Source organism: Typopeltis vanoorti, chromosome 23 (assembly GCF_054136105.1).
Source record: "Typopeltis vanoorti isolate ZY-2024b chromosome 23, IOZ_Tvanoo_1.0, whole genome shotgun sequence".
NCBI classification, from domain to species: Eukaryota; Metazoa; Arthropoda; class Arachnida; order Uropygi; family Thelyphonidae; genus Typopeltis; species Typopeltis vanoorti.
Window position 1 is genome coordinate 6,776,899 of NC_143571.1, and position 27,907 is coordinate 6,804,805.

General features: G+C 36.7%; 1 protein-coding gene across 1 annotated transcript in view; it reads left to right on the forward strand.

Annotated features, from left to right (window-relative positions):
* Positions 1-27,907, forward strand: part of LOC150093598 (tight junction protein 1-like) — a 712,683-nt gene that overhangs the window by 295,417 nt on the left and 389,359 nt on the right. Inside the window, exon 11 of the mRNA XM_090413230.1 lies at positions 6,535-6,586. Coding sequence (XP_090269356.1) covers positions 6,535-6,586 — 52 coding nt within the window. The remainder of the gene's footprint in view (positions 1-6,534; positions 6,587-27,907) is intronic.

Genomic DNA, 27,907 nt, shown 5'->3' on the forward strand with positions numbered 1-27,907 from the left:
CCTTTAAGGTCAATTAATGATATTATTATACCATATCTTAATAGCAAAAATTTCAAGCATAACTTACAGAAAATGATAATTTGTACTCCTCTTTTTGCCTCTTCTGTGCCTCCTAAATATAACTAAATGCTAACTGATGTAATTGGTTATTAACATAATAATGATAAGATCTTGTTATTGCAAGAAGCTGAAAAATTAATAAAAAGGCTGTGATTATTATTATTGCATGACATCTCCAGGGAGTCCAAAGACTCATCAAGGGAGGGCACCTACCCTGCAGCTCTCAGTCTCCATCACTCACTCCACCAACTACTTTCATCATATACACCAATGCCATCTACCGCCGACCAACAACACTAGTATTTTCACAGACACACGCAAACATCCATGCCTATGGTGGGATTCGAGCCCGCAGCCTTTTGGCTGGAGAGCAGATACCCTAACCACTCGGCCAACCAGGCCGGAGGATGTATAAAAATTCTAACACACCTAAAAATAGAGAATTTCTTGTTTGGTATGGTGAACTTTTAAATCAAAGTTTTCATAGATTTTTAATTTTAAATTACTATGGGCAGACAATGGCATATATCTAGATTGTGTATTTAGGGATGGGTACCATCAGAGAGTGTAAAAAGTCATCTACCCCCCCATAGTTTACAAATCAGTGACTTTTATATATATATATATATATATATATATATATATATATATATATATATATATATATATTCATTTTTCTAAATTAACTGACTTAAAACCCGAGAAATATAACACAATGACATTTATTTGAAAAAACGCAACATGTTTCATCAAGAACGACTTCATCAGGCGACAAGAACATAGAAAGATATTAAAAGACACGAAATTAACATTGACACACTCTAAAGCTATACAATTATAAAGCCATAATATTCGACTGTAAATTACAGTTATTATGAGCTTGAACTACAGTCCGAGTTAAAGTTCTATTGTTGTACATCTGTGCGTGTGTGGAATCACGCGATCTCCAGTATCTAATAGTAGAGTTGAAAGAGTCAGGAAAATTATAGCTAAGATTGTTATTCATGTGAAAAGGGTCCAAGGTGATTTCTTTTGACTCGACAATGCAGCGCTCTACTTCATCAATGCAGATGTGTAGGTTTGAAGTTGATGTCCAGTTTATTTCATGTTGGTGGCTTTCGTTGTTCGTGTTTATTGAAAACAGGACATGGCTTGACAGAGCAGTTGCTCTGGTTCTTTTATAAGTAATGTCACGCTGGTGCTCTTCGAGACGTAGTAAGATAGATTTCTCTGTCTGCCCATAGTAAGGCTTTCCGCATTCACAAGTGACCTTGTATACACCTGGGAATTGTAGAAGGTTGTGAGGTTGTTTATAGTTGTTGAAGCGTGATCTTATTTTTGGCATAGTCAAGAAGCACGTTTTTATGTTAAACTTCTTTAGAATTCTACTCAGCTTTTTGGATAGTGTGCTGATATATGGCAAGACGATATGACCTTTGGAGTCGTCCTGTGTCTCTACGTTGCTACGTTGACGGTGGGATAATTGGTTGTTAATATTTTTTAGAGAGTAGCCATTGTTTTTAAAGGTCCATTTAAGATGTTGTAGTTCCTTATTCAGTTCTTCTTCATCTGACAGTACAGATCTTGCACGATTCGCTAGAGTTGATATAATACCCAACTTTTGCGCTGGATGGTGATGGGATGACGCATGCAAATATCTGTCTCTATGAGTTGGCTTTCTAAATATAGAGACTTTAATTGATTCAGGCATCTTGGTGAGTTTAACATCTAGGAAACAGATGGAACTATTTTCTTCAATCTCCATAGTCAATTTTATATCTTGATGGCGGTTGTTTAAGTGGTCGAGAAACTTGTGAAGATTCTCAGTACCATGCTCCCATATGAGGAATATATCATCCACGTATCTAAGCCAAATTTTCGGTTTTAAATTAAAAGAGGAGATTGCTTTTTGTTCAAATTCCTCGAAATAAATGTTGGCTAACACAGGAGAGAGGGGGCTTCCCATAGCTAATCCTTTGACCTGTTTGTATAGTTTACCTTCGAATTCAAAATAGCCAGAGTTCACACGGATGATTCAGGCGTCACCAAGACGCCTGAATCAATTAAAGTCTCTATATTTAGAAAGCCAACTCATACAGACAGATATTTGCATGCGTCATCCCATCACCAGCCAGCGCAAAAGTTGGGTATTATATCAACTCTAGTGATCATATCTCCCCTCCTCCGCCTATCAACTAGTTTGAGCAACCCACAAATCTTCAACCTGTTCTCATATGGTTCATTCCATAGACCTGTTATCATCTTAGTCACTCGCCTCTGGATCCTCTCCACCTCCTCCCCATCAAGAAGGAACCGAAGTGACCAAATCTGGGCACAGTAGTCGAGATGAGGTCTTATCAAGGCTCGGTATAGAGGTACAATAACTTGCTTGTCTCTGCTCGTCAAGGTATTTTTCAACAACCAAGTGAGTTGATGAGCTGATTTAGCTACTTTTGCAGTGTGCCCCCTAAACTTCATCTCCCTATCCACCAACACTCCCAAGTCCCTGGCCTCATCAATCTCTTGGAGTACAGTTCCACCAATGTGGTATACTGCTGCTAATCTTTTCACCCCAAAATGCATAACCTTACATTTTGTCACATTAAATTGACATCCATTCTCCTTAGCCCAGAACTCCAATCTATCTAAGTCATCCTGCAAGACTTTAACATCTTCTGCATTCACTATTGCCCTACCCAACTTTGCATCATCAGTGAACAAATGAATTGTTCCACTTAGATCCTTCCCTATATCGTTAATGAACAGATTAAACTGCAGTGGTCCAAGAACAGAACCCTGCGGCACACCACTAGTCACAGGCCGTCTATTGGACTCTACTCCTGAATAAACTACTCTCTGATATCTCTCCATCAACCACCCACCTATCCATCTCACCAACCCTACATCCATTCCCATATGTTGTAGTTTACGGATTAGTATTCCATGTGGTATCCTGTCAAACGCCTTTGCCAGGTCCAGCAGTATCACTGTAAACCCATTTCCCTTATCCAGTTCAGCCGTCACCTTGTTATAAAACTTGAGCAAGTTACTGAAGCATGATCTACCCTTCACAAAGCCATGCTGTCCCCTGTACAGTATCTCATTTTCATCAATCCATTCCTGTATTCTTCCCTTGACTACTTTCTCTAAGACCTTGACAACGACTCCTGATATGCTGATCGGTCGGTAATTTGCAACCGTAGTCTTGGATCCTCCTTTATGCAGTGAAACTATTTTCCCCTCTTTCCACACCTTCGGGACTAAGCCAGACCTGAGACTCAGATTAAACAACATGGTCAAGGGCACTGATAATTCTTTAGCCGCTTCACGCAAGACCTGTGTCGGTGTACCATCCAGTCCCACAGATGTGTTCACATTAAGGTTCTGTAATAGACTAGTCACCTCCACTTCATTCATCACTATTCCCGTATAAACTAATGGTTCCTTCATTTTTTCAATGTCACCACCTGGATGATATGCTTTTGCAAAGTGCACGCTCAGTAACTCCACTATATCGACTGATTCAGTGACCTCCTTACCATTGTCATTCCCTAAAATCATTTTACCGTGTACAGTTTTTTCTTGCTTGCAGCATATAGAAAGAACTGTTTTGGATTCTCTTTTGCTTGCAAAGCTAGTTTCCTTTCATAGTCCGCTTTTGCGTTTTTTACCACACTCGTTACCTTTCTGGCCTGCACTTTATACCGTTCGTGTGCCTGCAGGTCACCCCTTTCTTTAAATTCCCTCCACAGTTGTTTCTTTTTTTGCAGCTCAAGTTTAATGGTGTTATTCATCCATTTAACCCCTACTTGTTTTACTATTCGGACCCTAGGTATACAATCAGCCATTACCTCCTGTAAATGCTCCTTGACCACTTCCCATGCTCTATCGACGTCCAGCCCTTGCAGTTGTACATGCCATGGCACTGATCCAAGCAATCTCCTAAGCTTGTCATACTTGCCAGCACGGTAATTCCACATATACCCTGTCTTAATCGAAAATTCCACACCTTTAGCCACCTCCCAGGTCAAGACCTTATGATCACTCTCACCAATAGGTGGCAACATGGTCATATTCATTACAGTCAAATTCTCAGATGCTATTACCAGGTCAAGCACTCTCACACCCCTAGTATTTTCAATTACATGCTGTCTCAGATAGTTATCCCTTAATAATTGAATAAAATCCTTTTCCTTCCTCACATGTGTCCTCTCCTCCTTCCAATCAATGTTACCATAGTTGAAATCCCCCATAATAATTACCCTCCTTCCACTCATTTCATCAATTTCCCTATGCATACTATCTCCACCATCTATTCCATCACCTGGTCTATAGCAGCACCCAACTGTATATTTTATTCTGCCATTCTCAATCTCACACCAAATAGCCTCAAATGAGCTCCTTTCACTATCCTGCGATACAACTTCAATTCTCCTTGGCTGCAGTTCATCAGCTATCATCAATAATACCCCTTCTCCCATTTTATTATCTCTGTCCCTCCTAAACACACTATAACCTACACATTCTATCCCACTAACTATATCTTCTTCCGTCAGCCATGTTTCACTAATGCCAATAACCTGTGGCCAGGAAGAGCCAATCAAGGCCAAAAATTCTTCCTTCTTGTTCCTAATACTCCTGGCATTAGTATACATGAAATGCAGTGATCCCTTAGTCCCACCCCTATATTTATACGTTATTCTAAATGACCCATTCCCATTTTTTGTCCTTAGTGCTGGCTCGGGTACATTATATACATTCTTACACTCATCTGTCTCACTGATGTCTGCATATCCATCCCCCCCCCCCTCCTTGGTGGTTCTAGTTTCCCTGTTTTTGCACATCCATTTTCCCTTCATTCAGCAACACTCTTTCCAGTCTCCGCACACCAAGTCCATTCAAATGCAGGCCATCCATCTTGTATAAGTCCTTTTGCCCTTCAAACTCATTCCACACGTCCACGAATTCCACACCACACCGTCTGCATAACCTACGCATAATGTCATTTGCAATTATGGCCCTCCTTCTAAACTCCTCTCTGTCATACCGTGGCAACAGACTAACCATTCTAACCCTGTCACTCTTTTCTTTCGCTACCTTTAACAATACTTTCAAGTCCTCTCTCATAAAAAATTTATCACCTTTCAATTCATTCGTACCCGCCACAATTATTAATACTTTCACCCTCTGTTTTTGCACTCTAATACTCTCACTTACATCCTTAAATTCCGCACTCGGTAAGTACGATTTAGTTACACTGCCATCTATCACCCCTCTTAATAACGAGTCGCCATACAACACTCTTTCCTTCATTTCAGAAACTCTCTCATTCTTGCACTGTTTTTTTACGTTATCTGAATCACTCTGGAAAGAGTTTTGCAGGTGCTCTAATTGCCACTGCGCATTTTGTATCACTGCGTGCAACCTAGCAATCTCACTTCCTACAAATAATTCCTCATTATTTTTATCATTTAAACCATTTTCTCTCTCAGTATGGTTGCTTTCACTCTTTCTTAGATCACCGCTCTCATTGCCATTCTCTATCAAGCCACTATTTTCACTCACATTCTGGCAATTCTGGCTTTCTTCAACCATAACTCTCTCACTACCTGACACATACTTCAACTCCTCACTTTGCTTACACTTTCTACACATTCTCCCACCACTATCACTTTCAATCCAAATTCCAGCCTCATTCGGGAATGCATACATCCCACACACATCACATTGGACAAACTCTCTCACATTATAGTTTTTGTACAATGGCGTCGTATTTTTGGACACCATTATCTTACGTCGCATTGGCGCCATATTCAAATCTATGAAACGTAACTTATATACTAAATTAAATAACGTAATTCACGCCAAAATCCCACAGACACAACAAGCTACCAAAATTAGGCAATATTACGTTATGATTTTAACCTATATTCTAATTTTTACTCAAAATTGTACTTAGCTTTCGGGAGCTCTCTGAAAACACAACCATCCATCTGGCCCTGTAGCGGGCAAACTCCAATCAGTCACCACACACACACACACACACACACATATATATATATATATATATATATATATACATATATATGTATATATATATATGTATGTATATATATGTATGTATATATATTGTTGAAATTAGGATTATTTTATATCTTATGTTTTTATTTCTCACCTGAAGAAGTCGGAGCACTGATGAAACTAGTTGTGATGTATTAAAGGTTTTTGTTATACTTTCTCGGGTTCTAGTCAGTTAAATTTATTTTTATTTATGTATGTATATATATGTATATATATATATGTTTATTTAGTTTCATTTAGTTTCCAAATACTAAATGAATTAGTATATTATTCAGTTACTGATTAATGGGAATGAATCTGTGTGTGTACAAAGATAATTGTATACACTAATTGATTTATTCTTCAATTTATTGATTATCTCATTTTTTGTAATTTCTATATTTTATATTTTAGGAAATTACCATTCTACCCATGGAAGGCCAGATGAGAAAAATAACTTATCCAGGTATGATCCAACAATTTAAAAATGAATTAGTATATTATTCAGTTAATTATGAACTATATGTTTAAATCAGCCTCATTTATCAAGTGGTTAGCGTTTCCACTTTCCAATCTACACTCTCTGTGTTGGAAAGTGAAGATACAGACTAACCACTTTTCCAAATAGTTAGTCTTGATAGAGACCACAGTTGATCTTTAGAATAAGGTTTCTGGATTAGATAGTTTCCAGTATTGAGACCACACTTTAAGATAATTAGCGAGTTTAATAAAATCTGTTTAAGTTTTGTAAGCTACCTGGCTTACATCGTCATCAGGGGTATGAACCAAAGTTGTACAGAAAAGAGACTAGAAACAATTAATTACACATTAAATGTTATCACAACTTATTAGATATTATTAGATGTTATCACAATTCATACATAATTCACAATAACCAGAATAAAAACATTAAATTAATTACTGTATATGTGTTGGAACAATGCTAGTTACTGTTTTCCCATTCTGTAGCAATGCATTCTTTAGTATCCTAGGTTCGTGGCTGTTAGATTTTTAATGAAAGCAGACCAAACCTGCTTTCATTAAAATACTTGATTTTTGTTACACAGGGATCTGCAACAATTTCAGAGGCTTCCTTGAACTTTCTTATAAAACAGTTATTATCAGTATAAGGTATTTCTGTCTATTGTCAAATTACTTAATGGCATGAGTAATTTTTTTTTTAATGGCCTGCATGTGTATTTTTTATCTCTTTTACTGATTTATGAATTGTTGAAAATTTGTAGCACATCTTGTGGTATAACTTAAAATAAAATAAAACAAAACAAATTCTGTTTTAGAAACTAGTGAGGTAGAAGGTTTTGTAGTAATCAACCAAAAATTTGCAACTGTTACATATTTAGTGGTGCAGTAGGGGATATGGGGAAACAAGCCTTAATTTACAAACCATTAGGAAAAAGAAAACCAGGATGTCTACTTAAGATATTCAACAATGACTTCTAAGGCCAGAACAGACCACTTAAGCCTAAATCCTTGACTAGCATGATGATGACGATGACCAGGGAGATGGGGAATTGATCTATATCTGCTGAAATCAATATCCGTACAAAATTTGAAAGAGAATTAAGATGTAATTCACTTTGATCCTTTGGTCATTATCATGGTACATTTCACTTATTATTTATTATCTCTTATTAGTTTAGAATATTTTATCATGAAGTATTTCATTATTATAATGTGAATGTTATTATCGAATTCTGCAGACATTTAATTAACAGTATCTCTAGCATGAATATGTTGGAAGTTTATTTTGCACTTGGTTAGACTATAATAAATTTAGTTTAATCCTTTATCCAAGTGTAACCAAAAAAAGTTTGCGCCTGAAAATATCTTCAGGAAGGTAAAGTGGTACATCCCTTGGCAACTCGTAGCAAAAGTGTACCAAGTTCTCATCACTCCTTGTCTCAGTATCTCCCATAATGCAAAGCACATCTCCTTGTGGACATGAATACTGTTATGCATTAAGGGAAGGGCCATAACCCAAACCGGTTTCGACCTTTATTGAGGTCTTGTCAGTGGAAGGCAGACCCGTAGTGGTGACACTAAGGCAGAAGCAATGGAGAGGTCATATTTACCTATACGAGTTGCCAACCGGTGTACCACCTTATTATTAAATTACTCTGGAATTAGAGAAAGATGTTGGAAGTTTATTTTGCACTTGGTTAGATTATAATAAATTTAGTTTAATCTTTTATCCAAGTGTAAGCAAACAAAGTTTGTGCTTGAAAATATCTTCAGGACTGAGGTAAGGTGGTACATCCCTTGGCAACTCGTGTAGTGACCCTTCCCTTAATGCATAGCACTATACATGTCTGCAAGGAGATGTGCTGTGCATTATGGGAGATACTAAGATAACGAATGATGAGAACTTGGTCCACCTTTGCTACGAGTTGCCAAGCGATGTACCACCTTACCTCAGTCCGGAAGATATTTTCAGGTGCAAACCTTGTTTGCTTACACTTGGATAAAGGATTAAACTAAATTTATTATAGTAGCATGAATATGGTCACACAAGTCTATGGAATGCTTCCTGCAGGGAAAGATCATTGGCCTGTGAGTTACAAATTCAACTGGTAACAAAAGAAGAGGATATGATTGAAAATATGAGATACTAAAGGATTTTATAGATTTCATGTAGAAGAAAATACATTACAAGAAGAAAGAGAACAGCCTTACTTCCTGCACATTTTGTAAGAGCATAGTTAACAAGGATATGACAACTACATTTTTTTAGTCAGTGAGTGGAATGTGTTGTCATAGGTGGTCTTGAGTGCTTTATCTCTGAAAGATTTAAGGGATGGTATGAATTGTTTGAATGGTGCTTAAGGGTCAAAGCTGTATAACTGAGAGGAGACCTCCACATAGCCTTTAAAGGAATGCGGAAAACCGACCAGGGCTTCTGACCTAATTTCCAATTCTTCTCCTTCTCATAGTGCACCCTGTTGGGTATCTACCTGGAAACTGAATGAACGAGGATGGGCTGGAAATTTGGGATTTAGCCGACCAAATTTTATTCTTATTGGCTTAAACCAATATACAAAATGATGGTACAATATGACAAAATTTCATGCCGGCTGGGGCATTGCCCTGTTACACAAGGCCCCTGTTGTTTTTGCCAGGGAACCAGGGTGAACAGTGACAAGTCAGCTCCTGGAACAAATCTGAAAGCACACTTCAACTCAATATCACCAGAGTTAAAGATCGATACTATCAACATAAGAAGCCTGAATGGCAAAGAAATTGAGCTAGCTGAGGAAGCACCAGATCGATATAATTCGGGTCACTGAAAGAAAAAAGACAAAAACTGGTATGATATTTCTGAGCAATAAATACAAAATTCAGGCAATAACAATCAAGGAAAAGAAGGAGTAGCCATAGTATTCAACACAAAATACGAGACTAACATTTTGAAAGGCAGGCAATCTCAATTAGAGTAATGTGGTCAAATATCAGAATGGGGAATTGGAAAATGAGACTTATTTGTGCCTATGGTCCCACAGAAGGTTCTACTAAGGTAGAAGTGGAGGAATTTTTTGATGCTTTAGAAAAAGCAACTGACACAATGAAAAAGGAAAAGTTGGTCCTTGTTGGGGATCTAAATAGCAGAGTAGGAAATGATTGTCAGACATACAAAAATATTTTGGGAAAGTTTGGAGAAAAGAGCAAAGCTAATAATAATGGCAAATACCTGTTGAATTTCTGCTCAGGACATGGACTGGTTATTACTAACACCATGTTGCAACATAAAAATGTGCACAAATTCACATGGAGAGAAGAGGCAAGGAATAAGAAAAGTCTCATTGACTATGTTATTGTTGATAATGATGTTTTCTCCCTGGTGCAGGACACCAGAGTGTACAGAGAATTTGAAATTGGAAGTGATCATATTTAGTCTTGAGCAGGATAAAACTGAATTTCATGTTGAAAAGAATAACATGTAAGAAAGTTTTAAAGCGAATAAAAGTTGAGCAGCTCTCAGATGTGAACTGTAGACTAAATTGAAGAAAAAATAAAAAGTTTGAGAACAGGAACCAAATCTTGGAGATTCAGTGGCAAGCCTTGAAGAAAACCCCGATTGATTCAGCCAGAGAGGCATGTGGGGAGGTTGTCTGCAAGGATAGAAAAATGAGAACTCCATGGTGGACACAGGACATTAAAGAAGCAGTGAAGGAAAAGAAGAAAGCATATCAAAAGTTCCTGGCAAATAAGTCAGCTTGTGCTCTTGAGAATATAGAGACAAATGTAACAAAGCTAAACAGTGTGTAAAACTAGCTAAATAAAAGTCATGGGAGGACTTTGGCAAGAACGTAGAAAATAAATATCAAGAAGATGGCAAAATATTCTGGAAGTTGTTGAAGAAGCTTAGAAATGGAGGAAAGTGTGCTGTAAAAGGAGTGAGAGATGATAAATGTGACATGAAAATGGAAGAAAAAGATATCCTTGAAGTATGGAGTAACTACAAGAATAAAAAGCCAAAAGGCTATTTTACCGGTGAATTTGTTAATTAAGAAGGAGAAGTTAAATCCCGTTTTTATTTTATACCCGGGTACGAAACTATCCTTGTAGTTTACAATATTTAACAATATATAGTACACCACTTCGACAATTCGATTGTAGAGGTATGTAAGTTTCTGTTCACTTAAAACCTTGATATTCCAGGTCTACCTATTCACTGATGAGACCTCAAAAAAGGTTGAAACCGGTCTGGGTAGTGACCTATTTCTCATAATGTAAAACAATATATTTACATCTCTTAGGAGCTGGGTTTTACATTATGAAAGAATATTAAAGTTAGTGAAGGAGCTTGCTCCACCTTTGCATGGAGTTGCCCTGGTGTTGTACTATCCAAGTGATCATTTACACTTGGTTCCGCCGATATTTTCTCGGCATTCAAACTCTACAGATGTCGATGATTTCGACCCGAGTTTCGTACCCGGCAATAAAATAAAAATGGGATTTAACATCTCCTTCTTAATTTATGAAGTAACTACTTTGAAAAATTGCTAAATGAAACAAGCAGTGATAGCACAGTGGTAAAAAAACATTCAACAGGCACACAGTCAGGAATACATATACATACTTGAAGTAGAATAAGCCATCAAAGGCTTGAAATGTGGAAAGGCAGCAGTAGTAGACGATATTCGACCAGAAATGCTGAAGTATGGTGGTATAAGAGTCTTACAGTGGCTGCACTGCATAGTTCAGAAAGCCTGGACAAAGGGACGAATTCCCGATGATTGGAGTAGAGCTCTCATAGTACCCATATATAAAAAGGGAAATAAAACTGCATGTGAGAATTACAGAGGTATTTCCCTACTGAGTGTTCCTGGCAAGATCTATGCAAGTATACTTGAGAAACGGTTGAGAAGAATTGTGGAAGAAAAGCTTGGTGAAGAACAAGCTGGATTCAGGCCAAATAGAGGCTGTCAGGATTAGATCTTCACTTTACGACAAATAGTCGAGAAAGCATGGGAATATAACAAAGATCTGTATTTAAGTTTTGTCGATTTGGAAAAGGCATATGACAAGGTGCCAAGAGAGAAGCTATTCAATATGCTGCAGTTATATGGTGTCAATGGGGTATTATATCAAGCAATACTTAGTCTTTATTTGAGTTGTAAGTCAGCAGTTAGAATTGAAGGAAGTACAGGAAGATGGTTTAATGTTAAATCTAGTGTGAGACAAGGATGTACATTATCCCCTCTGTTATTCATTATCTATATGGATCACATTATGAAGGAAAGTGGTATTAAACATGATATCAAAATTGGAGATGTTAATGTCAGCTCTTTGCTTTATGCAGACGATGTTATACTTCTAAATAAATCTGCTACAAGTCTGCAAGATTCTCTGACTAAATTGAATAGCTGTTGTAATAGATATGGTATGAAGGTCAGCAATAAAAAGACAAAGACAATGAAAATAGGTAGAATTGTTGAAAATGTCAAATGTGTTTTGAACGGGGAACCTGTGGAACAAGTAAAACATTTCAGCTACTTAGGCACACGATTTTTAGTGAAAATGGTAAATTATATATGGAGCAATAAAGCTGGTATGGTAGGAAGTCAATTGAATAAATTCATATGGAATAAGAGAGAAATTAGTCGGAACACTAAATTAGCTGCTGTATACAAGACAGTGTTCAAACCAGTTTTAACTTATAGTTCTGAGTGCTGGGTCAGAAGTAAAACACTTGATTTAAGACTAGAGACAGCAGATATAGGAGTCCTAAGAAAGATTAGAGGCGTGAACAGATGGTATCAATGGCAATCTCGTATTAAAAATGAGGATGTTATGAAAGAACTTGACATTGTCAGCATGCAGATATGCGTTTACAGAGCTAATCTCAGGTGGTGTGGTCACTTAAACAGAATGGGCGAGGAAAGATTAGCAAAACAAGTGTTCTCTGCCAGGTTGGCAGCAAAACGACCCAGAGGAAGACCAAGATATAGGTGGATTGATACAGTACAAAGTGCTTTAGATGATAGAAATATAAGATCTGATAATGTTGGAGTCCTGACAAGTAACAGACTGATTTGGAGGAAAATTGTAGATAGGAAATTAATAATGATGTAATTTTTTTCATGTATTACTATCATATCCTGTACACCCCTTAAGGGTACCTATCAGGAATTTGATGATGATGATATTGGTTAATGTGGGTTTCTCGTGACGAGTCCATGGGATCTATAAAGATGATAGGAGAGAGTGTAGAGTAGTCATGTCCAAGAAGTGGGATTAGTGGAATTTGTTATAGAATCAGAAATGAGCTAGTGTGTATTTACAAATGCTAGAAATATTGAAAACAAGGGGAATGAAACTGTTATATTGATGGAGTTCATTCACCCAAAAATTGTTGGTATAAGTGAGACATGATTGAAAAAGGATGATATTCTGACAGGAATATGTAGTCTTTTACAAAAACCAACAAAGAAAAAAGGGAGGAGGAGTGTAAACTGTTTTTGTTTATTTTGTTTATTTTTGCGCTCTGGTTGTAATATTAGGTTATTGTTCTCTATATATTAATATTATTATACCTTGCGCCTTTGTAACCTCTACTGTATCTTCTTGTATACTCTGATTTATTATTATTATACCTTACTTCTATATCTCTATTCTTTCATTAAACTTATTTAATCCTCCTTTTACCTTTATCTTTTCCCTTAATATACTCTGTCAACTTTCATCTCTTTTGCTCTACCTTCAGTATTCCTTCCTTATATCGGAGATCTCTAGAAATTTCTTTAGATTAAAGACTGTGCCACTACAGGTCTCCTCGCTCACAGGATCGTGTTTATTTAGAACATTACATTGCGTAAAAGATCAAGCGGCACACTTTGTAAATAAAACGAACATGTTTATTTATGCTGAAACATCATACAAATTGTGTACTAATGAAATGCTATTTGTTACTTTTCTCTAAGTTAAACACTTTAGAGGAAACTTTCTTTAGGACATTTTCTTAAGCATGCAACAAAATACCAGTGACATAAATAATTAAGCAATTAAATTAAATAACTATCATCCCATTAACAATTTTGGAATTATCATGCCTTGATTAACTATAACCATAAATTCCAGTCTTCGCTCAATATATATATAATTCTCTTTATGCAAACTACTTCTCATAACACTATATATAGTAATTCTATAATCTTATAATTTCTTCTAAAACAGTCTCTTACAATAGACAAAGTTACTTTAAAACAACTTCTCTCTATGCTAACAAATTTTCCTTCTTTTATATATAGTAGTTCTATAAAATTATCAGTCCCTCTAAACAGTCCTTCACAACATAAGAAAATTTACAATGAAAATGAACTCGCATGACTCCTTCATCAGTATAGTGCACTTGTTCGTACTTCCTTTACCGATTCCCTGGATTCCTATCTATATCAGGTCTTGGGTTTTCACTTTAGAGGTTTCATGGATACCGTGTTCTCCTCTGGAGTGGCACGTGGGGGCTGGAGCAGAGGTGTAGCTAAGGAGGGGCGGAGGGTGGCACTTGGAACCTTTTTGAACTTTTGCAGTTAATTCTAAAATACAGTCTGGAGAACTCATTTCCAAATATTGTAATACTACTGCGAATTTTCTTCACAATTGCTGTAAGTGTTGCTAGTTGTGAGAGGAGTTTTTCTAAATAAAACTGATTAAGAATTACCTACATTACTATGAAATAGACTTCGCCAATATCATCGACGATTTTGCTAACAGAAAAGCAAGAAAAATAGCATTTTAGAATGTTGAAATTAAAGTTTTACTTCAAAAATAAACATAGTGTTTTAATTTATTTCCCTATATGTCGTTTTGACTTTTTGTAGTATTTTTGGTGTATTGAGAGGGGTGGCAAACTCAGGGACCACCCTGGGCAGCAAAAGCTCTAGCTACACCACTGGGCTGGAGTATAATTTTTTGGCATTATAGATACTCAGACGTATGGTCTGACGATCAAGTTTGGTCATCCCGGTCGTGGACTGTTATTTGCTCTGTAGGCTTTCACCTCCGGTTTTCCCTCCACGACCTCATCCAGATTCGACGTAGTCCATAGATCGTCCTGGTCAACTCTGCCGATGCTTGAATGTCGATCTTGATCTCTTTTCTATGATCCTTATATTTGGTTCTCTGCAGGACTTTGGGCAAAGGTTTGGGACCCCCAAATAATCCTGCACAAACCTTGAACTAAGGTCTGCGACCCTCGTACAAACCTTCTTGAAAGCACAGACGTCTAGCTCTTCCTGAAGAGTACGTTTAATCCTTTTACAGCATAGCTGAGATGCTTCTGATGTATACTGCTCTCTTTTGCTATTGACCTTGAAGGCGGTATCGGACTGGCTTTGAATACAATAGGTTTCCTCTATACAAAATACTAACATCAAATACATTTCCGAATTCTAAAGAATTGCCCTTGAACTTCTGTTTTAAGACATCTTCTGTTTACTCTATTTAGCATGTTACCTCTGGGTTTTTATACATGGGCTTTGGGTATTACTTAGAAAATTACAGTAACTTGAACTTAGCATATTCATACATCTTCTATTTATACAATTTTGCATGTTAATTCCTCTGAGTTTCAATATATGGGCTGTTAGTATTATTTAGATAAAAATTTTACGTTTACTTTTTGTGAATTCTTTTGGATGTAACCCCTTGTAAAAGTCGATGCAATAAAAAAGGAAATTTACGCTGCATCGAATTTTACAGGAGTATTATTAATGGTGACACAGGAGTTGTGCCCATCTATTTTGGAGATGCAAGCAGAAAATACTGACAGTGGTTTTGAAGCAGTATGGTGTGAAGTGGAGGAGGACAGGATGAAATGTTTAGTAGGGGGTTACTATAGATAGTATGGAAGGCAGTGAGGAGGAAATGTTTAGACAAATTGGTCTGGCTAATAAGAAAAGGGTGATCATTATGGATGATTTCAGTTATGGTAATATAGACTGGAATGAAGAGACAGCATCAGGAATGAAAGAGAATGAATTTCTTGAGTTTACATGTGAATTGAGTGTCTTGGATTTGATTATCACATCAGAGGTTGTTCTTGTAAACGAAGTGTCACATCTTCCTCCAGTTGATGAAAGTAACCATGATGTGATCACTTGGGTGGCGGCCATCCATATCAAGACTTTTGTGAGAAACAGTTATATGTGGAACTATAAGGCAGGTAATTATCGAAAACTCAGGAGGAAGCTTTTAGTGATATCATGGACTGAGGAATTACATGAGAAGGAAATCAGTGCTCCTTGGTCTCTACTCAGGAAGCATCTGGCAGAGACAATGATTGAATGTATTCCAAAGGTCAGGAGATTAAATAAGGTAGGCGTAAAAGGGATGACCGAAGAGGTGAAGCATGCAATCTGGAAGAAAAAGGGATTGTCCAGGCAGCACAAGATGAGTAGAGATAAGTTGCACGAGGAGCACAAAGAGTAAGCAAGAAAGGTGACTCACAGATAACAAAAGTGTGGTATGAACAGCAGTTAGCAAATAACCCTAAAAGAAATTCTATGGAGTTTTTTTCAATATGCGACCAGCAAAAGGACAAATGATTATGGAAGGGTGATAATGGGAGAATGATAGACACTGAGGAGGATATAGTACAGATGTTTAATGAACATTTCATTAAAATGTTCCATCCTTGTGATTGTAACATAATGCAGAACTTGAGAGCAGTGGTTATGGGGGCGATGTGAGTGAGCAGGAGGTATATGAGGAATTAACCAAACTTGATGTCTACAGCACTATGGGACTTGATGGTATATATCACTGTGTGTCTTGAGGAAATGTTCCAGGGAGTTAACAACAGCTTTAACTTACATTTTTAACATGAGTCTTAGATTAGTCACAGGTCCCAAAGGAGTGGAAAGATGGCAAAATTGTTCCCTTCATGAAGGGGCTGATAAGACTAAGGCTTCGAATTATAGGCAGTCTGCTTGTCTGAAGTTGTGGTCAAGGTGTTGGAGAACCTACTGAGGAAAAGTATTCAGAACTGGCTGGACAGCAGTAGAATTCTCTTTAATGGGCATAGGTTTGCTGGAAGATAATGTTTTAGCAATCTACTTGCTTATTATAATAAGGTGATGCATACATTGGACAGGGGGGATGCATATATAGTAGTATATTTAGATTTTGTGAAAACTTTTGATAGATTGTCACATGACAAACTACTAGTTAAATTGGAACAGATGGGTTGGATAGTAGATTAGTTCACCGGATTGTAAATTGGCTGTATGTATAGAGGAATGATATCATAGAAGAAGAAAGTCATTAGTGGCATGGCCCAGAGATCTGTTTTGGGGCCATTGTTGTTTAATTTATATGCAAATAACATTGAAAAGGACTTAAATGGTGATATACAGTTGTTCGCAGATGATGAGAAAGTAGAACAAATATTGTAGCCTTGCAGGAGGACCTAAATAGACTGTCTGAATGGGCCAGTGTGTGGAGATGCAGTTTAATGTTGCAAAGTGTAAGGTTTTAAAATTTGGGAAGCAAAGATGCAATGTAGAGTATAGGGTTGGTGAGAATATTTTAGAGGAGGTGGAAGAGATGAAAGAGGTGGATAGGAATGAAATTTTGTGAATATTTTGCTTAAATTGTGAGGACAACAAAGCAGATTATGGAAATGATGTGGAGAACACACTGACATGTAGAAGTAAGGATGTTTTGATTCCTTGTACAAGACTCTGATCAGGCTGCATATGGATTAGTGTGCACAGATTTGGTCAAAAGGTTTTCGAAATGATGACAAGGTGTTGGAAGAGGTTGAGTGAGTTGGTATCTGGTCTCTGGAATGTGGAATCTTATCATCATCATATTATTTTTCTACCATATCTCAATGTGTTCATCTTATTCCCAGTTTTTTGTTAAATTTATTTCTCTTCTACTTACTCTTTTTCTTACTTAGTCTAAAATAACACACATTTTACAGAACTATTAATTCATGTATAAACTATAGAGAGAGAGTGAGTTTAATTACACATGGAAAAAAGTTTGCACATAAGTGATTCATAGTCTCATTTTGATCATTATTTACCATATTTGCTAGCATATAAAACACACCAACATATAAGACACATCTGTTTTATAGGTGCATTTTTTGAGAAAAATTATCTTATTGAAAAAAAAAATTATACATTTTTGAAAATAATCATAACATCTTAATCATACATTGATTGAAAACAATTTCAGAGAATGTTGTTGTAAAACAATTATCTATCAAGGAAAAAATGTAGGATTACAATGAGTTTTAATCTTCATCCTCATCTTCAAAGCTAGACAAATTATCTTCCGAGTCTCTTTTGTACTTGAAACAGATTACTAATGCAACACTTCTTAAATGACTTAATAATAATAATACCTGGTTTTATTGCATTCCATGAGGTTTTAACCCATTCACACACTTCTGATATTGTAGATTTCTTTCTTCTTCCAGTTGGTGTTATTTCAAAATCTGAAGACTGCATCCAGTTATTCCATTCTCCTTCATGAATCCTTTAAATGAGTTGTAGATGGCTGGTTAAACCTCCTGGAATTAAAGCTGAGTGGCTAAATTTATTCTTAATAGTGTCTGTTCTGTGGCAATGAAACTGATCCCATACTAGCAAAGCTGGGTTCTTTAACATTCCACCGGGACACTTCGACATTCTTTTTCCGTCCACAATTTCATTCCTTCTTCATCCATCCAGCCTTTAGGGTGGGCTGGATATGAACAGGATACCCAAAATAACTGGAAACCAAACTTGGCATGCATGCATGCATTTTATAGTTACAGATGATGCCACTAGGCATCGTGAGTGTGCAGTTTTCTGTGCTAGTGTGGCAAGTGGCATCATCCTGTGTGAATTGGTTAATTGTTCTGGCTGCTTTTTTTGTTAGTGCTTAGAAGCAAGTTTGGTGATTTTGTGATGGCTGACCACAAGGAATAGAGAGTGTGCATGAAATTTTGCTTTATTTTGGGTAAAGCTGCAGCTGAAACTATTTGTTATGTTTTGGCAAGCCTTTAAGGATGATACTATAGGTAAAATGCAGATCTACGGGTGATTTTCCCATTTCAAAATGTCAATTGAAGACATTTACAATCTGGCCGACTTTTGACAAACAGAAATTATGAAACTTCGAAAAGGTTTGCCAGGCAATCAATGAAGAATGTGGAGTAGCAGAGATTAGTTACTGCACCACACAATGTTCAAACCCAGGTCGTGTTTTCTGTCCAGCAGTTCTTGATGAAAACAACATGGCAGTCGCCCCCCCCCCCCCCCCCACACACACACACTGGCCCGATCTCTCTCTCTCTCTCTCTCTCTCTCTCCATGTGATTTTTTTTAATCCCATGGATAAAGCAAACAATGAAAGGGCAGTGATTCATTGATGTGGATGAAGTAAAAGAAAATTCACTGGAGGCCATCAACAGTGTTCCAGAACTTTCTTGTAGTGAAAAAAATGTTGAAACAAGTGCATTGACTCACATGGAGAGTACTTTGAAGGAGACTAGAATATGGTATTCTAAACTTTAAAAAAAAAAAAAATAATAATAATTCCGGTTATATTTTGGTTCCTCTTCATATAATCTCCAGTAGGCAAGTTTTGCTTCGGTAATGTCTTTCTTTTAAAAATAAAAAAAAGCAGCAATTTTGTGCTGTCAGCACAATATGACAAAACAACTGTCCAGTGAGTTTTTTTGTGGCCACAAGTTTTAACAATAATGCTTTTTTTTCACCACTTTTGATATCTACTGTTCTGTTTGAAGGCACATCGAATGCCATAGGTACCTTATCCATATTTTCTATTTGAGAAAGTTCCCTTGTTTCCTAGCATTAATGACATACTTATGAAAGTCTATAATTGATCTGTCACTCAAAGGGTAATCGTTTTCGGTTTAATGCAACAAAGTGTAAGGTTATGTCGATGTAACCAGTGTATTACATTGATGGAAATGCACTACTGGAAATTGATATGACTAGAGCTTTGAGGGGTAAGGCTGGGGGTTGAAGATCTGAGGGCATATTACCAGAGCATGTAAAATAGAACAAAGGATCACTTCAGTATTGAAGAGCCTCAGCTGTACTTTTGTGCTCTGATTTTGTTACCTCTCTTTTTTAAGAATGAGTAAGTGCTGAGAGTACTCCAGGATGAGTAACCAGGATGGTGGTAAGCTGTGGAATGTATGCATGTTATGAGTGCAGATTGATTGCTTGTAGGTTGCAAAATTTTATCAATAAGCAGAAAGGAAATACATGAATTACTAAAAGCATTTTATAGGAATGCTGCAAAAGAAATTTTTCAATATGTAACCAGTCAATATAACAAGGATTCATCCAATGAAGTTGTCTAAGAATGTCCTTAGTAAGTTCATGAGAACTAGATTTTTTGCTTGGAGAGAAAGTAATCATTAATAAGTAGATTAGACTGTTAGAGGTGATTGTGAGTGCTTTATCAGGAAAGGCATTTATGGAGAGTATGATATATATTGTGTGAATAATGGTTATTTTATGCATATCACGTTAAGTCTACAGATCTGATAGATATCTCCATATAATAATAATAATAATAATAATAATAATAGTTGTGCAGCAATTGTAATGCAATATACAATTTATCTCTAGTTCTCGCTTTTTTCACACTCTTCTTGATACTATTCTTTAGATTATAATTATAATCCTCTGATATGTTATATTTTATCTTCAGGTCTTTTAAAGCAGTAAATGAGAATTTTATGTAAATATTATTATTATTATTATTATTATTATCACTTCGTGACACCTCCAAGGAGTCCAAAGATTCATCGAGGGAGGACACCTACTCTACAGCTCTCCATCTCCACCACTACAATGAACTTCTACTACCATCATCATATACATCAATGCCATCTAATGCCCACCACCACCACCACCACTAGTATTTTTTGTCTGTAAATTGCTTGGGTTCTGAAGAGCCAATTGTCTGTATGCAGGATGAAAAACCTGAGTTTCCAGGAGAAAAAAGCTCTGCTACTTCTGCATGACATCAGCTAACTCAATTGAAACTTCAGTTGAAAAAAATCCATATAAAGATTCCTCCTGTCATGACGAGAATCTAACTTAGGCTGTTTCCAGTCAAAGGGTGCAACATACCATCATTCTTCCAATTGCCTATGGAGGTGCTTTTATTATTATATATTAATTATTATTATATAGATCCTAAGAAATAGATCCTAATCCTGAACAACAGCTCTATACAAACAAAATCATCGACATAGCATCTAAGACTCTTCAAAGGACAAGACAACAACAATCACTTTATTATTATTAATTATATATTATATAATAGTTATTATATTAATTAAAACTACATTATCATGTAGTTTTATGAATATCACTAAGTTGTGTATAGGAAGGGGGGGGGGGGGGGTTGCAATTGTAACCTGACTTGCAAGGTTTCCCAAACTTTTTTTTTCCGTGGCCCGGTTATTTTAATACTTTGTCTTCGTGACCCACTAAAATTTTTATGGCCAATAGGTAAAATAAAAACAGATTTAAATGTTCATAGAGTTACTTTACTGCGAACAAAGAGACTGTCAAATGGCGACGCAGACACAGACGGAGTGTGTTTTTCGTCTCTATTAATTAAATTATTTATTCATTAGTCCCGATTAAATTCTATTTACTTATAATTTAGAGTTTCATGAAAAAAAAGAAAACCCAAAAACGAAACACCCGGGTTTTCAAGAGTTTTTTTAGGCGACCTGGCATTTAGCTATCGTGATCCGGTGCCGGGTCGTGACCCACCATTTGGGAAATGCTGCTATAATGCATTATGGCATTATAGCAAACTGAATTTCATAAAATTGTCACAAGTCAGTAGACAAAAAAAAGAATTGAAATTATACTTTGAAACATATATCGTATACCCTGCTACTTTTCTATATCTTTTATTCTTTGTAGTGTTATTTCAGCTTAGTTTTCATATTCAGAGCAATATATTTCTGCTACAAATATATTGCTCTGACCTGTTTATCATAGTAGATTGAGGCATACTATTATATGCTGAGGCTATTTCCCCCCCCCCCCCCCCATCCCACTGTTAAAAAGTTTTTTCTTATTACTATATCCATGTTCTATATTTATTTATCTCTTTATACTTAATTTTAATCTTAATTTTATGTCTAGGATTGTTTCCTCTTCGGATATTGGCGAATTTATATTTTGCTGTGCCAGCCAGTATCCTATAGTAGAAAAGATCCTTACTCAGGGAGACAATACTAGATTCTTAACTTTCTTACCCAATATCTTACTTAACTGCCCTATAGATCTAGATTATTGCAGTCTTGACCTAAATCTATATTTATATTCACTCACTAAATCCTTCCCGCCAAAATCAGGTTCTATTTTTATAAGTGGTGATTTTAAATCGTAATCAGGCATGATTCAGGTTCAGGAAAATATGACATGTTTATTGGAATATCTAAAACACAATACAAAATTCATACACTTAATTATGTTCAATACTAAATAAACTCGAATTAAGAGATTAACACATTCGAACTAATTAAAACTTATAAGGCATGCTAAACACTGTAATTACACATTGGGATACAAATCAAATGATAATAAGTTAAGCTAAATTCCTTCTAGCAGTATTACTCGTAAGAACAAACTATCAACCATTCTAATGTTACTGAGACTCTAAATTCTACCTTTCATATTGCATCAAGTTAATTCTATCACATACAAGTTACAAAAATCTCCTAAACAATTCTTCTTACTTACAAACGAGGTTAACTTTCTAAATAGTGACTGTCCACAGAGTTCCTTATTATAAAGTTCTTAATTTCATAATTGTAAACAATCTTCTTTCTTCTAATGAACATTCACACAAAATTAGAACAATAGCACCTTACCGACTTTTTTTCTCCACGTCGTTCTGCACCACGTGTTTGTCTGGATATTTCTCATCTATTTTGGCTGTCTATATGCCAACGTAGGGGTTATGATATCTTCATTCTTTCTGCCAGAAATGGACTCAAAATCCTTGTGTTTCAGGAACAATTCGATGGGTCTTTCCAGCGACTTGATTCTGCTAGGACTGAATTTTCTTCCTCCAGCTTTGCATAGAATCCAGCTTCATTTCTTTACGAATGCTCACTGCCCGACATCACAGACTTCACCCCCCCCCGCATGCGAAACTGCCTGCCAACTTCCGAACCACCCAACAGGAAAACGATACGACCAGTGATCTAGAAAAAACCCCCTTGTTCCAGCTCAACCCCCTTTTATACTCCTATCGAGTGCCCTCTTTTTCAGCCCCTTTTTGCACACGAACCTTACTAATTTCACCCTTTGGCTTATCCTTCATTTCTACGATGCTGATATACTCGGATTCATGGAATACATGGCTACGTGATTTTCCAAATAAGCTATACCCGCGAGCGTTACGCTGTACGTGTGTAGCTTTAGGCCTTCCAGGAATTAATACTTAACAGCTTTATGATGACTCACAATAGATTTTACATAGCTTAAGTAAGGCTTAAATTTAATTCACATTATCCCTCTTTTTAAAGACATACAAAATGAAATATTAAATCATTCACAATAGCTTAAATATAAGGTGCTTAAATAAAGTATACACATTTTTACATAAAGTGAGGAAGTTTCACTTTTAATTACAACTGATGTGCAGGTATTTCTCTATGTTTGTCATTTTTATATGTTAGACCCTAAATGAATGATTTCTATCCAAGATTCCTTCATTTAGGATCTAACACCACCCATGAAAAGATTGGCAACCTTTAGTACGATTTTTTTCCATGGATAGGCTATGGATTAGATATTTAGATGTGCTCTATAGTGAACACCACTATAATGGAATGATGTAGTCTAACCAACTATGGAAAATTCCAGCTTAATTAATTCCCATAGAATCAATGTTATTATAAATCCACTATTCTTCTTCTTCTTCTCTCTTTCATCTATGTGGATGAGACCGAATAAACTCTTTCCACTTCTGTCTGTCCTGGGAGAGTCCAAACAATTCTTTCCAGTTTGGTGTCGCTTGTTGTGATTTGGTTTTCAGGTTCTCTTTTATTTTGTCTATCCATCTAATTCTGGGCCGTCCTTTGGATTTTTTACCTTCCACTATTATAAGTCCACTATTACAAGCAATAAAAGCTCAAAATCTTCATTATAGTAAAATGAATTTCATAAAAATTGTCACAATCAGTAGGGGTGGGGGGGGGGGAATTATACTTGGACAACAGAACAATGTTTGTAATTGGCAAGAACCACACACAAAGTAAATGGTAGGAAACGGAAAATGATATGGTGACAAATCATATATTGATGAGAGAACATAATTGTAGGAACTAGGCATAAAGAACACAACACTATGAAAACAAACATAAGCAGTAATTGGAACATATAAGAAAAAACTAGAAGACTGTGAAATTATAAAAATGAAATGCAATGAAATTGAAGAATTAATGTTTAAATTTGAAAATGTTTCATTAGTATAAATTAATGTAGCTTTCCACCATCCTATCTTTCTTTTTTGTGTTAGGTTGAAAGGCTTGTCATAGTCAAGTAACTCGTCTTCTTCAAAGACCGCTTACTGCTTGACAGGACAGTTAAAACTATCCTGAGTGCATTGTTCCTGATTGCATATGATTTTCTGGCTGGTTTGTTTGCTTTGTTGAATGAATAACTTGAGTTTCTAGGAGTAAAAAACCCTGCCTCCTTCATATGAGACCAGTTAATTCACCTTCATTCTTAATTTTTAATTAAATTTTGAAATAAAGACGTATTGGGTATATTGTGTTATATTTCTTTAACACATTTGCTGCCAACAATGAGTATACTCGTAGTTGGTATATGAGCCTTACAAGCCAACTACGAATATACTCGTATATCGACTCATACTGACCTTGAAGAAGTGAAAGTGCATGGAATGTGGTAACCAACTATGCCCGAGGAGCATGGCAACGAACGTGCTAATGTATAGTCCTGATAGCACAGTTATCAATTTATGCCTGCTATTCTTTATTGGGTCTGTGTTCATTTAGGAAGCTAACTTATCCACACCAGCTGTGCTAGTCACTTTATCTGCCTCACTCTTATGCTGTCTAATGCAAACACATATATATATCATCATCATCATCATCAGCCATTGTCCATCCACTGCTGGTTGAAGGCCTTTCCAAGATTACTCTCAAACTCTCTGTCCATGGCTCTCCTTTTCCATGTCTCTCCTGCAAATCTGATGATATCATCAATCCACCATGATTTAGGTCGGTGTCATGGTCGTTTTTCCTCTCGTGGAATCCTATTCAGTACTTCTTTTGTCCATCGCTGATCTTGTCTTCGAGCAGTCTGCCCAGCCCATTGCCACTTCAGATGTTTCACTCTTCCTATGATGTCAGAGACTTTGATTTGATTTCTTATCCATGTATTCCTTTTGTGATCCAATCTTGTAATACCAAGCACATACTTCTTTCCATACTACATTGTGTTGTTCTTAATTTTTGTATTTCCTTTGCATTCAGTGTCCATGTTTCACAGCCATATGTCAGTATAGGAAGAATACACTGGTTAAAAACTTTTTCTCTTCAGGCATAATGGTAGTTGGCTTTTGAATATTGAATGTAATTTTCCAAACGCTTTCCAACCAAGCATCGTGTACCTTTTAATTTCATCCATGATATTTTGTTCCATTGATATCTGTTATCCTAAGTATATGTAATGATCTACTTGTTTAATTTCCTCATTATTGATTTTTATTATTTCTGGTTGGACATAGCTATTGAACATAACTTGGGTCTTCTTTAGGCCTGCTGTTCTGCTAGCAATTTGGAGCTCATGGGTATGAGTCTGTAATTCATGTGCAGTTGAAGTAAATATAACTATGTCATCTGCAAAGCATAAGTGGCTTAAATATCTTCCATTTATCTTCAGACCTTTCCCTTCCCAATCAAGAAGTTTGAATATTTCTTCTAGGCACGCTGTGAATAATTTTGGAGATATTGTGTCACCCTGTCTTATATTGGGTTGTTGCAAATGTAATGGCTGATTTTAAGGACAATTGAAAAAGAAGAGAATAAAAAAAGAAGAATATCTGTTTAATCAGAGTAATCTCCAGCAGCATCAATGCATTGTTGCCAAATGCGTGGCAAGGTCATTTATACCACATTTGTAAAAATCAGTGTCTCTGGAAGTGATGAAGTCCTCCACTGCCCGATAAATTGATGCGTCGTTGGCAAAACATTTCTTGGACAAAAAATGGATCAAGTGCCAAAAAAAAATGGAGGATGAGGCACAATTTCATATCCCAAATTGTTGATTTGCTGTATGGTTGACACTGCCATATGTGTTTGGGCGTTATCCTGAAGCAATAGGACTCCATGCCTATTCACAAGTGCCAGTTGCTTAAGGCACAATTTGTCATGCATTTGCCGCATATCTGTACAATATCGAGCTGCATTTATCGTTTCGCCTTGTGGAAGGAATGAGTAGTGAATAACACCAGCAGAAGACCACCATACAGTAAATAACATCTTCATTGGATGCAGAGGTGCCTTTGGAGTCCTTCATGGAGCGTCTTTCACTCCCAACTACTGCGACAAACATGTACGATTGTCTTAGAACATCCACTTTCATCCACATTCATAATTCGTTGCAGGAACATTTCTTCTTTACTTCTTAAGAGAGAAGAGCACACTTCCAAACATCGTGCTTTGTTTTCATCAGTGAGTTCGTGAGGCACCCACTTGTCGAGCTTCCTTACTTTTCCTGTTATTGCCCAAGTGCCATGAAACAGTTGAGAAGTGTACATTCTGGTCGATCTCTCATACAGTTTGTCGTGGATCTGATTCGATTAAATCCTTTAATTTGTTTGAATCAATGGAGGAAGGACGATGGCCACGGGGTTCATTTTGTAGCCTCAAATCTCCTGAGCGAAATTTTGTAAACCAATGGTGAGTGGATCTCTCATTAATTGTTCCTCCACCGTATGCTTTTTACTTGATGATTTTTACTGCAGCTGCTGCAGAATTTCCCAATTTGAACTCGTAAAGGTATAGCAGCCTTAATTGACTGGATTCCATGATTGACGATGTCAGTAGTATTCAATGTTTAATGCTCATCGAATGAAACAAATACTACAATTGCATCACCCACGTGTGACGCTGTCACATGACATAAAAAATTTGCATATACCTCAGTGCTTGCTTTCTTCAGCAACTAGTAGAAACCTGACAGTCATTCAATGGCCATTTCATTTACAACAACCCAATACCTTTCTGTATTCCCACAGTAGAGATGTTTCCATTGAAATAAATTTCTGCTGTGGCATTGGTATATGCTGACTTGATGGTTCTGATGTAGGACTCCTCTACTTGTTGGTTTTGTAATGCTTTAAGTATTGCACAACTTTTAAGTGAATCAAAGGCTTTCTCATAGTCAATAAAACCAAGACATAGTGGTATTTGATATTCATTACACCATTCAATAATCTGCTATACAACTTGAATATGGTCCATTGTACTAAAGCCTGCCTGTTCTTTCGGTTGTACTAGGTCCAGAGTCGCACAAAGCCTAAGCTAAGACTTTTGTAAACACTTTGTAGACAACTTATAGGTCAATAGTTCATCAAGTCTTCTATCTCACCTTTTTTATGTATCAGAATTAGGGTAGCCTTCTTCCATGTTGTTGGTACATCATTTTTCTTCAGGCATAAAGTAAATAGTTTTGCCAACAGTTTGTAATTTATTTCTCCACCTGTTTTTAGAAGTTCAGCTATAACTCCATCCTCCTCTGCAGCTTTCCCATTTTGGAAGCTTTGGATGCTCTGCATAACTCCTTCTGGTAGAATCTGTGGTACTTCAGCTGTGTCGTAGTTATCTTTTTCTTCATTTAATTCATCATCCTGATATAATCTATCTATCCCAATGGCTTTAACAGGCCTTTAAGGCCCACAACCTTCCAAGCATGCTTGGATTTCGTAACCGAAATACGAGGATAGAATGGTCACTCCTATGCCTCAAGGTATTCTTGGCTGTATCGCTGTGTGTTCAAGAGGCCAGTTTGCCTGCTTGCGGGATGAAAAACACCAGATAAACTGGCGGAAAAAACCCTACTGCCCGCGCCCAAGACCGGCTAACTTGGCTATGGCTGAGGAAGATCCTTCAGCTCCTCACGTCTCCGACGGGAATCGAACCTAGGACACTCCTTCCCCAGGCATATGGTTGCGAAGCGCAAAGCCACTAGGCTAACCGCGCGGACATCCTGATATAATATTGAGTAGA